Below are 13,211 nucleotides of genomic sequence, written 5' to 3'. Positions count from 1 at the left end.
GGAAACCAGCTATTTTAAGTTATCTTCTGGTACATCATTGAACTGAGAGGTCTGTTCCATTGTTTAGCAACAGACACAGAATATGCTAAAATAACCTGTGAAAGTGCAGGAAAAGATAACTATTAATATAAGACAAAATAAGAAGGCGGGCCACACTTGGTAGCAAAGTGAGGGATAGGGAGAGCTTATGAGAATACAGTAAGTGGTAACTTGAAAGAAAGACATGTCATTAGGATTAATAGAGAAAAAACTTGCAAAGAAAACTTATACTTTAGAATTATGATCAGCCCTTAACTACGATAACCCTTTATAAAGAGCCATTTGGAAAACACTTTAAATGTTAGATATTTTTACCATTTGATGAAAAAAAATGAACATTATATCTTTATTTACATTTTAAAATCAGGCCTATAAATTAAAATCTTAACCTTATAAATAGAGTCCTGGTAAATACTGAAGGTGCACAGAAGCATTGCTATTTATAAACAGCAGGTGTTGAGTGTGGTAATCACCATCATCTTTGTAATTAATTATTACATTTGAGGAGAATTTATTCTGGGCTATTTACATTCATTTTGGAAGTGACACTTTTCCCAGATGATTGAAGAGTGATCTTTAAGTGGGAAATATAGGATTTTAAATAACTTTAAAATTTTAAGGACTTCATAATGTTAAAGAATTCACGTTATTATTGAATGAGGTTCCTAGTATAATATGGGTTTTAGTCTATAATTAGCACCATGAGGGAGTTTTAAAAATTCTTCCTTTAATTCACCAGATAATGTTATTTTACATACGCTGTGGTACTTATGGACCAAACACTATCTAAGCATTTTATGTGTATTAGTTTATTTGAGCCTCACATTAACCTTTTACAGTAGGACCTGTTAATATTACAAACAATTAAACAACAGAGAGAGGTAAGGAGAGTTTTTTAACTGACATAGCGAGCAAGTGGTGAAAAGCAGGTTCAAACCCAGGCAGTCTGGCTTCAGAGTTTGAATTTTTAACTTTAACCACCATGCTATGTTGTTAATTTTATATCCTGTACCTTAAAGATTATTTACAAGACTATGTATTCTTCCCTTCAACAAGTTTTTACTTGTCTTTGTTACCACACTAAGCTCTTATCCTTATTTGTTGTTTTAAATAAATTTATGAAAAGTAATAATTTAGTTAAATACTTCTTTATGATTATTCCCTGTGGTATTGGGTTAATGTATGTTTTGGTAAACAGAAGTAGTTTATAAGATATAAAACTAACGTTGTATTCAATCTGTATATATGAGGAGTTGCCATGTTGTGATTTAAGAGTGATACCTTTGCCAGTTTTTAGCTTCGTTAGTTTGAGCAAGTCACTTCCTGTCTGTCTTTCATGTGTCTGTAAATATGAGGAAACAAGGCATATGGAGATTAAGAAGAATTAAAGGTAGAAAGGCAATGAGAATCAAAAGCATTGTGGAGTAAAAACAAAGATTTCCTTCATGGAGCTTGTAGACAGACATACAAGTATGTAGTAAGAGTGATGCGAAGCGTATATCAGTGTCTACCAGGAAGGTCTGATTTGTATGGTAAGAGTGGTACAAAATCTATTTGAAACTTAGGAAAGTTAGAGTCATCAAGGAAAGCACCTTATGTAGGAGATTACTTCTGATCTAAGCCTTGAAACGTAACAGTAAACTTTTATTCTTAATAGCCAGAAGGGATTAGAGTGAGGAATACAGGTAGGGTGTAGAATGCCAAGAAATTGTATTCATTTGCTAATAAAACAGAGAGATTAAATGTCAGCAATGTTTTATTTTTAGCACCAAATTGAGATTTCTTTCATTATTTTTGCAGTCAGACTCTACTTCTACTTTTGCTGAGAAGATAACATAGAATGTAGTCAATAAGAGGGCAGCTTTGAAAGTTTAATATAGGGTTTTAGCAAATCCTGTTCATAACACTTAGAGCTGGACAACTTTTGACAGATTATTTAAATTCTCTAAATCTCAATTTCTTAACTTCTAAAATGGTAATGATAGCTTCTACTGCATAGATTTGTTACTAGTATTAAATAACATAATTATTGTAAAGTACTTGACAAAGTAATTAGTGTTTAATATTGCTCTTTTCATGCCGGTGCCTAAATAACATGGTGTTAGTAGACAGACTGCAGTTACTTGCAGGCCACAAGAGACAGAGTAGCACAGTGCTACCCAAAGATGACTCTGTTGTCTAATAGCATCAACATTATCTGAGTGTTCCCACTCCTGATCTGCTAAGGCTGAGGCCCAGGAACATGGGTTTTAACAAGCTTTCCAGCTGGTACACACTTTAAATGTTGAAATCCACTGATTGTGCGTGTTCTTTGAGCCTGCCACTTCTGTAGTCAGGCTCCCTGGGTTTGAATGTTGTCTTTGCCATTGCATATCCTTGGACAGTTCTTTCATTTGTAAAATAGTTAAAATAGTGCTAGCAGTCTTACCTCCCTTATTGGATGGTTGTGAGGATTAAAAGACTTCATACAGGTAAAGAACTTAAAATTGTATTTGGCACATTGAGAGCCCTCAATCAATGTTGGCTGTGTTGTAGAATTTATGATAACCACTATATAAGTTTACCATTGCTGCTGTCACAAATTACTATATATCGGTGGTTTAAAACAATACATATTTATTATGTTAAAGTTCTGGAGGTCAGAAGTCCAACAGGGATCTTGCTGGGCTAAAATTAAAGGATTGGCAAGGCTGCATTCCTTTCTGGAGCTCTCAGGGATAATCCATTTCCTTGCTTTTCTGGCGTCTAGAGGCTGCCACATTTCTCAGCTCATGTCCCCCGCCCATCTTCAAAGCTAGCAGCAGCCAGTCAAGTCTTTCTCAAGACTCTTCTGCCTCCCTCTTTCACTTTTAAGGATCCTTAGGATTACCCTGGGTCTACCCAGATAATCCGGGATACTCTTCCTATTTTAAGGTCAACTGACTAGCAACCTTAATTCCATCTTCTACCTTAATTCCCTTTGCTACGTAACTTAGTGTATTTATAGATTCCAGGGAGTAGGACATAGACATGTTTGAGGAACCATTATTCTGCCTCCCACAACCACCAACTTCAAATGTATACTTGGTATAGACAGTGTTATTACTACTCTTATCTTGTAAACTTGCTTTACTACTCTCTACCTTTCCTCAACTTTCCCACTCTTTCCCACCTTTTATTCCCTAACCTGCCTCAACTGACATCCTTTGCCTCGCACAGCTGAGGAAATAGAAATAGATGAGTAAATTCCCATCAGGTGGAAACTTGCTCATCTTTTATCTACTACCTCTCCATACTTACCTGGATATATCTATGTTCTTCTTTGCCTCTGTTAAAATAGGGGACATGTCTGTCTTTCGATTCTTAATCCTGGCATTTCTTACCACCATCATCCTCCCACCCCCTCATCTTTAGGTTCGTGTAGATGATGTATCAGATCTCCCCTCTGAGGAAGCCCACCCTCTAAACTTGTATGCCTTCTCTGATTCCTCCACCTCCTGTTTACTCTTCAGTCCCCTCTCAGACCCATTTTTACCACCTAGTTGCTGAAGCAGAAACCTGGAAATCAATCTTGATGCTCTCGGCCTCCAGTCTATAACAGCACTATGTCTTCCTCTAAATCTTCCCCTTAGTTGCTATTGTCCCATTCCAAGCCACTGGGATTTCTTGCCTGAACTACTGCTGTAGCCTCTGAACTGTCTCCCTACTTCTCTGTGAGCATTCTTTTTTTTTTTTTCTGAGACAGAGTCTTGCTCTGTTGCCCAGGCTAGAGTGCCATGGCGTGCGTCAGCCTAGCTCACAACAACCTCAAACTCCTGGGCTCAAACAATCCTCCTGCCTCAGCCTCCCAAGTAGCTGGGAATACAGGTGCATGCCACTATGCCTGGCTAATTTTTTATGTTTTTAGTAGAGACAGGGTTTTGCTCTTGCTTAGTCTGGTCTCGAACTCCTGACCTTAAGCGATCCTCCCACCTGAGCCTCAGAGTGCTAGGATTACAGGTGTGAGCCACCACGCCCAGCCCGTGTGCCTTCTTGCACTCCATCCTCCATTCTGCAACTAAAATGATCCTACAGAAATGGAACTGGACTTGTGTCACATCCTGCTCCCCTGTATAACGGCTGAGTGGCTTTTGATTGCATTAGGATAAAACTTAAGAAAAATTTTTAAACTGATACGGCTCCTGTCACTCTGGGCTCATTTCTTATCCATCTCACTCACTGTATTCCAGCCACAGTCTTAGAGTTGCCAAATGAGCCACACTCTCTTCTGCTTCAGAGCCCTCCTACATGCCTAGACTCATACTTTCCCCTGTTTTTCCTTCCCCTCACTACAACTCCTACTTTCTGGTAAGCTGCATATGGCCTCTCCCCTTGTAGACATTTGAGAACTCATTTCAAGTGGAGAGGAACAGAACTTTGACAGATTTCTTCTAGAACCAATCAGTTTTCTTCAGAGTTTGGTTTTTGCTCGAAGGATTTATTGATCAGATTTTCACTACAATAATCAGTGTGCTAGACATCAAGAAAACCTCTTTACAGATCAAAAAAAAGGTTAATTTCCATCTTTAACATCTAACTGCAGTCATAGTTGTGATAATAATGGAAAACAGTGTAGAAATAGTCCTTTTTCACTTCTGGACTCTTTCGCAAGAGTTTACTGATACCAGTTAGAACCTGCTGATCCCTCTGTGTACATGCATTTCCTAAGTGTTCTTGCTAAACCCAATTTATAATAATCTAGCTGTTCATGAATGAGAAGAGAAAGTGGTGGCATGATTATTTTAGGTATCCTGAAACATGACTTTCTCGTTATTTTTATAGTGACCATTCTTGATTACCTGATACTTTATTAATATTTCTTTATGTATTTTATGTTACAGACTATTCAGACTATGAAGACAGTTCCCTAGAATTTTTGGAAAGGTGCTCTTCTCCACTAACTCGATCTTCTGGGAGTTCTCTTGCTTCGCGAAACATGTTTACAGAGAAAACTACAACCTATCAGTACCCAAGGGCAATTCTGTCTGTTGATCTTAGTGGTGAAAGTACGTGTTACCATGTAATGGTTAAAACAGGATTTAAGATTCCTAAATGTGGAACTGAGAATAAAATGTACTTTGTTGAGTGTCTATTTATGCAGGGCACACAATGTAGAAAGTTGTTACATAAACTAATATGAAAAGTCTTAGCGTTAGAAATTTGAGCTACTTTTTAATTTATGTAAAGTAAAATTGGCTTTATAGTGGAAGAGATGGTGATAAGGAAACTAATATTAGTGTCTGCTATATACTGATCTTTCTGTAGGTTTTAACATATATTTTCGTATTATTCATTACCAACTTACCAAGTAGATATTGTTATGCTCATTTTATAGATAAACAAGCAGAGACTACTTACAGGTTATGTAACTTTATGAGCTAGTTAGTGTTAGAATTAAAACTCTAACCAAGGTCTATCTTAACTCCAAAGATAATGCTTTTTCTACTAAATAGTTATTATAGTCTTACAACTATACTTTGAATTTCTGGTGACAGATACATATGTAAACCAGAGGTCTGGGAATGTGGTCAGGTCAGTGATTTAAACTCGGGAACTAAGCATTCTTAGGCAGGCAGAAGGCGATGTCAGGGGTGAAAAGAGCACAGGAGCTAGATTCTGTCCAAGTTTTCCTGCAGGTCCAGGCCTGACAGTGGAAGATGTTGAATACCTTACCTTCCTTCCAAAATTATAAGCAATAGGAAGAGAGGCTGTCCCAGCTCTAGACTTTGAAGGCATTGGCATGAGAGTAGAGCTCTAACAGGAGGGACCAGAGTCAGGGGATGAGGAATAAGGGGTAGGAGCCTTATGAATGAGCACATTTCCTGTGTGTTTCTTTCTTCCAGTTACCCTAGGTAGTGGATACTAGATTAAGTGTTTTCTTTTGCACTGTTACTACCTGCTTTCTTCCAGGTGTTACTACTCTCTGGCTTACTCTGAGGAAAGCATTTTCTTCCTTTTACTGTGAAAGAAGGACATAACACTTGTAAGATTGTAATTTTTAAAAATTTGAGATGGGAGAGGTGATTAAGGAAAAATCACTGCCTCTCTTTTTCAGCAGACACAAGCTCCCCCTTTCCCCTGGTCCAGTGATTCTTAACCCCAGGAGCACCTTACAGTCATTGCTGTGGGGCTTTTAAAATACACTGATCCAGGGTCTTACCACAGAGCGTAATTAAATGAGATTTCTGGAAGGATCCTAGCAAGATACAGTTTCTGGGTGATTACATGTTGCAGCATGTATTGAAAATCACATAAGAATACCCATGCTTCAAGCCATCAAGATCTGGAGATCATCTCTTTCCAGAGAGAGATGGAGCATAGGGGTTTATATCTGGGCTGGTAGTGGTGCTGGAACAAGAACAATTGAGAAAGGGTGGAAAGAGCACAAATGTGCACCCTCAGTTCTGCCTTGTCTCTGTCCTGCCCTTCATATGATCAAGCACTGAGTTAGGAGAAAGGAAGGGAATGTTAATAAGGGCAGAGGTCTTAGGCCAGAGGTTCTTAAATGTTAACGTGTGTCAGAACCACCTGGAGAATGTGCTAAAGCACATTTCTGTGCCTTACCCTCAGAATTTCTGATTTCTAACAAGTTTCCAGGTGATAATAATGTCGCTGGTCTGGGACCCATATTTTGAAAATACTGCCTCAGGAAATAGCAATGATAGCTCAAGGAGTAGGGGTTCGAAGGAAGCAGGTGTTCATGTGGCCACTCAGTTGGAACCATTGTCCACGTAGCTATCTGAGTGTAAACTTGTATTTACTTTTTTATATATAACTTCAGTGACCCATTTGCTCAACTTTCAAAATTCAGCCAAGCATATCTTTAATGCTGGGGAGTTATTCAAACTGGATTTTCTGGGGAATATATTAAATTTATATGCTAACACCATAAAACCTGGCAATTTGGGCCCTGCAAGTATATGTGAGATATATACTAATTCCTTTCAGTGACACAGTTTTCAATTAAATTCATTATTAACTGTGTTATGATTGCCATCTGTTTAATATCATGTATGTGCTGCAACAGTGTTTGAAACTGTTTATCCATGTTCTGCTCTGCCTTTTTGAAACATGAACTTGTATTTGGGAAAGCCAAAAGAAAATACTGATTTTGGATTTGAGCTATCAAGATAATGAATAGATAAAATTTTCTTCTTTAGGTTGTTTTAAAACTAGTTATGTTGTTAATACTAGATTTTTCATATCTAATTGATTTACTTCTTGCTCCATGAATATTTTCAGGTATTCTCTATCATTATCTTGTTTCTACTGACCTTACTTCCTCCCAGATGTCCTAAGACCCCAAAGAGAAGAAAACATTATTTTTCTATAAAACATTAACTTTAGTAAATCAAAAACAAACATTCAAAAACATTGAGTCAGGGAAAAATTAAGATGAGAGACTGATAAAAAGAAGCTCATATGAAATATTTAAAATATAAATAGCATAAATTTTTTTAGTTTGAATCCACCCAACGTCTATCTGGTGCAGTTAAGTCTGAAAAGAAAAATTTCTCTCTGTTGACTTCCTTCTTAGCTCTTCCACAGTCTGGAGTGGCTACTACATGTATCAGATCTCATTCTAAACACTGGGGATAAAACAGTCAGCAGTGCAAGGTGCTTGCTCTCATGGATTCTGACATTCTAGAAAGGGGAAATAGAAGCAGGTGAAAGAATAAGTCAGAATGTGGGGACTAGGATGGTGAGGTGGGAGGGTGACTCCTCTGTCCTTGCGGTACTCCACTCATCAGCCTCCATTCAAGGAGCTGGCAGGAGTGCTGTGGTCTTCTACCATGTGCCCCATGGTGACTCAGTTTTCCCAACATTTCTCCATCTAAACTACTGCAAAACCTTCTTTAGTGTTCTATCATCATTTCTTTCTATTTGTCATAAATAAAGATTCCTTTATGTTCATCTCAATTTATTTTGTAATAGACCGAGCAAAATGGTAGGCTTTGGCACTAACACTGTTATAAACACAAACCTAAAACCTGGCATTTAAATAAGTTGTATGTAGTAGTCATCCATATAATCCAGTTTCTAGAATATGCTTAATTTTTAGGATTTTTTTCAAAATGAAGTTAATATATTTAAAAAATTTCTTGGGGAACTCATAGTCCCATTTTAAGAAATATTGGTGAAGTGGTTAAGAACACAGGCTTGAGAATCAAGCAGTCCTGGTAATCAGTCAGCTTTACCACTTTCCGGCTGCATTCTTCAAGCAAGTTTTATCTTATATTTAAAGTGCTTGGTATAGTACCTGGTGCATATCAAGTGCAGTGGTAGTTGATGCTACTGGTACTATTACTAATAGTATTGGTATTAGACCCTAGGCAAGCTGCTTAATCTCTCTGAAGTTGTTTATACTACAAATAATAAAACCTATAAAACCATCCAGAGTTTTAATGAGGATCAAAAGGGATAAAGTTTGTGAAAGTATATGGAAACTATGGAAGTTTAACTTATGAATATCAACTTTAGCCATAACTTCTGTAAGCATGAAGACTATGGGATACTTTGAGTTACTTATAATAGTATATACATTAAGATGTAAAGCAGTCATAACTACCTAAGCTTCAAAAATCATTTGTTTCTGTGACCATAGACAAGTACAGTATTCTATTCCCATTTGTTTTCCCCCTCTTTTAAATGCTTAATAGCTTAAAATCACATCCCTTACCTCCTTTCTTTCTGAAAAATGACATAAAAATAGAAAAAACATGCTGAGTATACTTTTTATTTATATTCTAGACTTATCAGATGTGGAATTCCTTGATGATTCTTCAACGGAGAGTTTGCTTCTGAGTGGGGATGAATACAATCAGGACTTTGATTCAACCAATTTTGAGGAATCTCAGGATGAAGATGATGCTCTTAATGAAATTGTGCGATGTATTTGTGAAATGGATGAGGAGAATGGCTTCATGATTCAGGTAATTGGTTAACCTCTCTTCCCTGCAGCAATAAATTATTTCAGGTGCACAGCAACAGAGTGTTTTCTCTTTTTACTAACCATCTTACCAAAGACAGAGATTTCTAACTTATTGTTGTGTTTCAAATACCAATAGTAATGATGAGATCTTCTCATCAAGTGAAGTAGACAATGTTCTTATTTTAGGGTTGCTCTCCCTTTACTCGGGTGTTTAGTCTGAGGCCTTCAAAGCTGAAACACTTTTTAAAAGTCATCAGGGTGGATAAGCCTCCACATTGAAGGGTAGGCCACAGCCACCCTTCCCTTACTGGTCTGGATCCAGGTTGCTTAATAATTGACAGTAAATAGTCACCCTTTGGTAGGCAGAAATTGAAACATGAAAGCTACCAATATTTTCAAGAAAGAAAGGAAAACTGTTGCAAGGGTTAACAACCTCTCCCTGTAGGAAGGATATCTTTAAGAAAAAGGAAACATAACCCATATTTTGTGGTGACATATGAAAGATTTGGAGACATTAGTTATGAGAATGAAGAAAATGTAATCTCCTTTTTCTCTCCCTTTTTCTAGTGGTTTTCTAAAATAAAGGATATACAGATTTATAGCTTCCCCACACAAGTAGTGCTTTAAGAGATCATTGCTATAGGCACTGCTTACAAACTTGCTTTTTTTCTGCATTTTAATCAGCTACTTTTTAGAGTTTTAAGGATGTGATTATCTAAAAACCAATGGGAAATACATAAGGGAAATTATGATTTTTTAATGATTTAAATAATTTATCAAAGCACATTTTAATAGGTGTAAGAAAAGAAAGTGTTTGAACTACTTGAACATTTCAAAGGCAAAGTTCATCTCAAATCAGGACTTGCTTTTGTTATGTTGACCAAGAATTGACTGGTAGTGGCAGCAAGAAGCCAAGCCAGCAAATTCAAAGGAAGAGTGTGTACCCTTATTGCTAGTGAGTGGCAGGTGACTCCAGTGCTCCTGTTTCCCACAGTGTGAAGAGTGCCTCTGCTGGCAGCACAGCGTGTGCATGGGGCTGCTGGAGGAGAGCATTCCAGAGCAGTACATCTGCTACGTCTGCCGTGACCCACCGGGTAAGACTTTCTGCACTGTGCTGATCTCACAATGCCTACATGTCTTCTCACGGATTCCAGAGTGTATCAGCTGTGTAAAACACCTGTACTCTAAGTCCTCCCTTAATGTCATTGCAGTTGAAAACTGCAACTTTAATCAAAATGACCGTACTGTATGCCATAGGAATTTAACTCCTGTTTACATCAGTTAGCTTGTGGTAAAATTGGTTTCATTATCAAGTACATTGTTTTACTTGAAGTCACAGTTCGCAAAAACCTATACTGATGACACTAAGTGAGGACTGAGGGCTTACTATGCTTCTTGGTCAGTTAGGCTCTGCTTCCATATTAAAATTTTAATATATTTTTGTACTGTTATAGTTTAATTTTCCATATTAATTAGACAAATATATTAGCATAAACTTATTAACAAAATTACTACTCTACTAAAGGAAAAGAGGTATGGTTTTTCCCTGGAGAAGAATTAGCCTCTGTCTGCTCCTATGTATCAGTTTCTAGCTATGCTTATTTGTGGCAATTTGAGTGGTTCACCATTCTGAACTTGCACTCCTCCTGACCCGGTAGTGCTGCATAGCCAACTCACTTAGAGCAGATGGGGTCTCAGATCACCACCTGTGATCCCTTTAATACTGAGGATATGGCAGACTAAGATGAAACCTGTGCCTTTTGTGCTTTCTACATAGTGCCTTCCTCTATGCTAGAGGAACTAGCATGTTCTGCATATTGAATATAATTTCATCAGCCTCCAAGGCAGGAAATAACTAGGTATTCTCAAATAAAAGGCAAGTTGAATTGGTCCCATGACTATTGAAAAAAAGAAAAGAAGAAAGTCACAGTAAGAAGCAAGAGAATTATTCTGACCCATATGAATGTAGATATTTGTTATTCATTGGATTCATTCAGTAGCAAATGTAGACATTTATTATTCATTCAGCAGCATTTATTGGATGCCTTCTACTTGCCAAACATCAGTGAGGTGATTAAACCATGCCTTCAGCTATCTCATAATATAGTAGGGGACACAGATACATGTGCATCTAATTGTAATAGGATCTAATTTGTGTTAACATTGAGGAGATAGGATTATACGGAATTCTGTGAAAGCACAGACATGGAGGAGGGGGTCCCTATTCACTCAACTAGAAACTTTTTTTCATCTAGTTCAAAACAAAGGCTAATGAGGGATAGAAGAACCCCTGTCTAGTTTTTATTAGCCTTTTAACCCTTTTTTAGAGGACCTATGACTGCTACATAAAAATTGAAAGCAATACACTCAAGGTTCCTTTTGCAACTGTCATCTGCCACTGACCACATCCTTAATGGGGTTTCTTCTCCTTGATGGGCAGGAACCCTGAAGGTGCAGAGGAGCTCTTTCTGCACCAGCTCCTCAGAACTCTGTCTTACTCTTCTTTTGAATCTGCTCTTAGTGCTTGAGAGCTTGCCTTGCTTAATGAGTTATGTTAGTAGGGTAGCAGTGAAGGGAAATCTGAATAAGTGGAATCCTTTGTGACTTTAATGTCAACTTCATCTACAGGTCAGAGGTGGAGTGCAAAATATCGTTATGATAAGGATTGGTTGAATAATGGGAGAATGTGCGGGTTATCATTTTTAAAAGAAAATTATTCTCATCTCAATGCCAAAAAGATAGTTTCCACACACCATCTGCTTGCTGATGTCTATGGTGTTACAGAAGTACTACACGGGTTACAGCTGAAGATCGGAATACTAAAGTAAGTGAAGGGTGGCAAAGGGAGGGTCACACTTCAATACACATTTTCATTAAAACCAACATTCTTGGCCCTTTGAAGGTCCAGAGCAGCAGTTTGGAAGAGAGAACAGGTATTTGAATAAAGTTTCATTTTTAAAAATAAAAAAAGATTGATAACCTTTTTGGACAACTAGCTGCTTTCTGCCTATTGTCCTAGAATAGATAAGCGTGATTAAAGGTGGATACAGCATCTACTATTTAAAAAACTTTTGGTCTCACTAGGTGCACAAAATTAAGTGCTCATGCTGTGGTGAGCCCTATATTTTGTGCCCTCCTTTAGGAATGCTCTCAATATGAAATAGATTCTAGGCAGATGACTATATTTTTCGTTTACCTTAAGATTGCTTTAGAAGGCATGAAAGGAGCTAAAAATCGTGGAATCCACTTCTCTGCTCTGCACCAAATATTAATAAATATGTTTTAGTCATCCCATACAATTTTTCCTTAAAAAAAACCCAGACCCTCCCTAAACAACATAGCAGAATATTCTTGAAGTCCTTGTTTCAGTGCTTTCTAATGCCTGACTGGAATTTTTCTTTGAAAGAACAAACAACATCAACAACAAAAAAACCTCTATATAAAAACAGGATGATTCACTGGCTCTTCACAAGATTTTCTTCATTTCGATACACTTGCCTTGGCCAGAAACTTGCCCCTTCCCTCCTTCCACCCCATCCCTGGGTCTACCACGTCCTATCCATTGTAATCTCTAAACATTGTTCCGTCTACTCCTCTTCCTTCTCACTGGTACTGTCTCAGCCAGGCTGTTACAGTTCACATGAATGGTTGCCATACCTTTCACTTCTCTGTGGCTCCAGTCTTGTTCTCTTTCAGTTCATCCTTTGGACTGCTGCCAGCATGCTCTTAGTAAGAGATAAATATAAGCTTGTCTCCTTCCAGCTTAATGTACCATAGTGTCTTCCTGGTGCCCAATGGACAAAGTCTGAGTCCTTCTGTGACACATAATTCTGTCTACCATTTTGTTGCCACATCTTCCCTCTCCTATACTTTCCCCCCCAAATGTTCCAGCTATACCAAGTCATAATCCCTGAATGAAGCAAGCTTTTTCATAGCTCTAGGACTTTACTCATACCCAAAATAACCTCTGCTACTAGTCCTCCTAGCAGATGCCTTTTCATGATTACCTGCTCAATTAGGGTTGACTGTGCCCTCCTTGGCAAACTCCATGCATACTGGTGTCAGGCACTTTGGTATACTTAATTTTTTGTGTCTGTCTCCTCTTACTAAACCATGGGTTCCTTTAAAGTAGGGCTTGTTTCTTACTCATCATTTTATCCCTAATTGGTAGTGTAGGGATGAGTACTCAGTAACTATTTGTTAAATAAAATTTGCTTCAGTT

At 37.7% G+C, this 13,211-nt stretch overlaps 1 protein-coding gene across 1 annotated transcript in view; it reads left to right on the top strand.

Annotated features, from left to right (window-relative positions):
* PHF20L1 (PHD finger protein 20 like 1) overlaps positions 1-13,211 on the top strand; it is a 79,429-nt gene that overhangs the window by 59,120 nt on the left and 7,098 nt on the right. The window contains exons 15-18 of the mRNA XM_045561805.1: positions 4,899-5,063; positions 8,809-8,990; positions 9,984-10,083; positions 11,618-11,813. Of these exons, the coding sequence (XP_045417761.1) occupies positions 4,899-5,063; positions 8,809-8,990; positions 9,984-10,083; positions 11,618-11,813 (643 nt within the window). The remainder of the gene's footprint in view (positions 1-4,898; positions 5,064-8,808; positions 8,991-9,983; positions 10,084-11,617; positions 11,814-13,211) is intronic.

Source organism: Lemur catta, chromosome 9 (genome assembly GCF_020740605.2).
Source record: "Lemur catta isolate mLemCat1 chromosome 9, mLemCat1.pri, whole genome shotgun sequence".
In the NCBI taxonomy this organism is placed as follows: Eukaryota; Metazoa; Chordata; class Mammalia; order Primates; family Lemuridae; genus Lemur; species Lemur catta.
The sequence above is the reverse complement of the archived record's forward strand: the minus strand, read 5'-3'. Positions and strand labels throughout refer to the sequence as shown.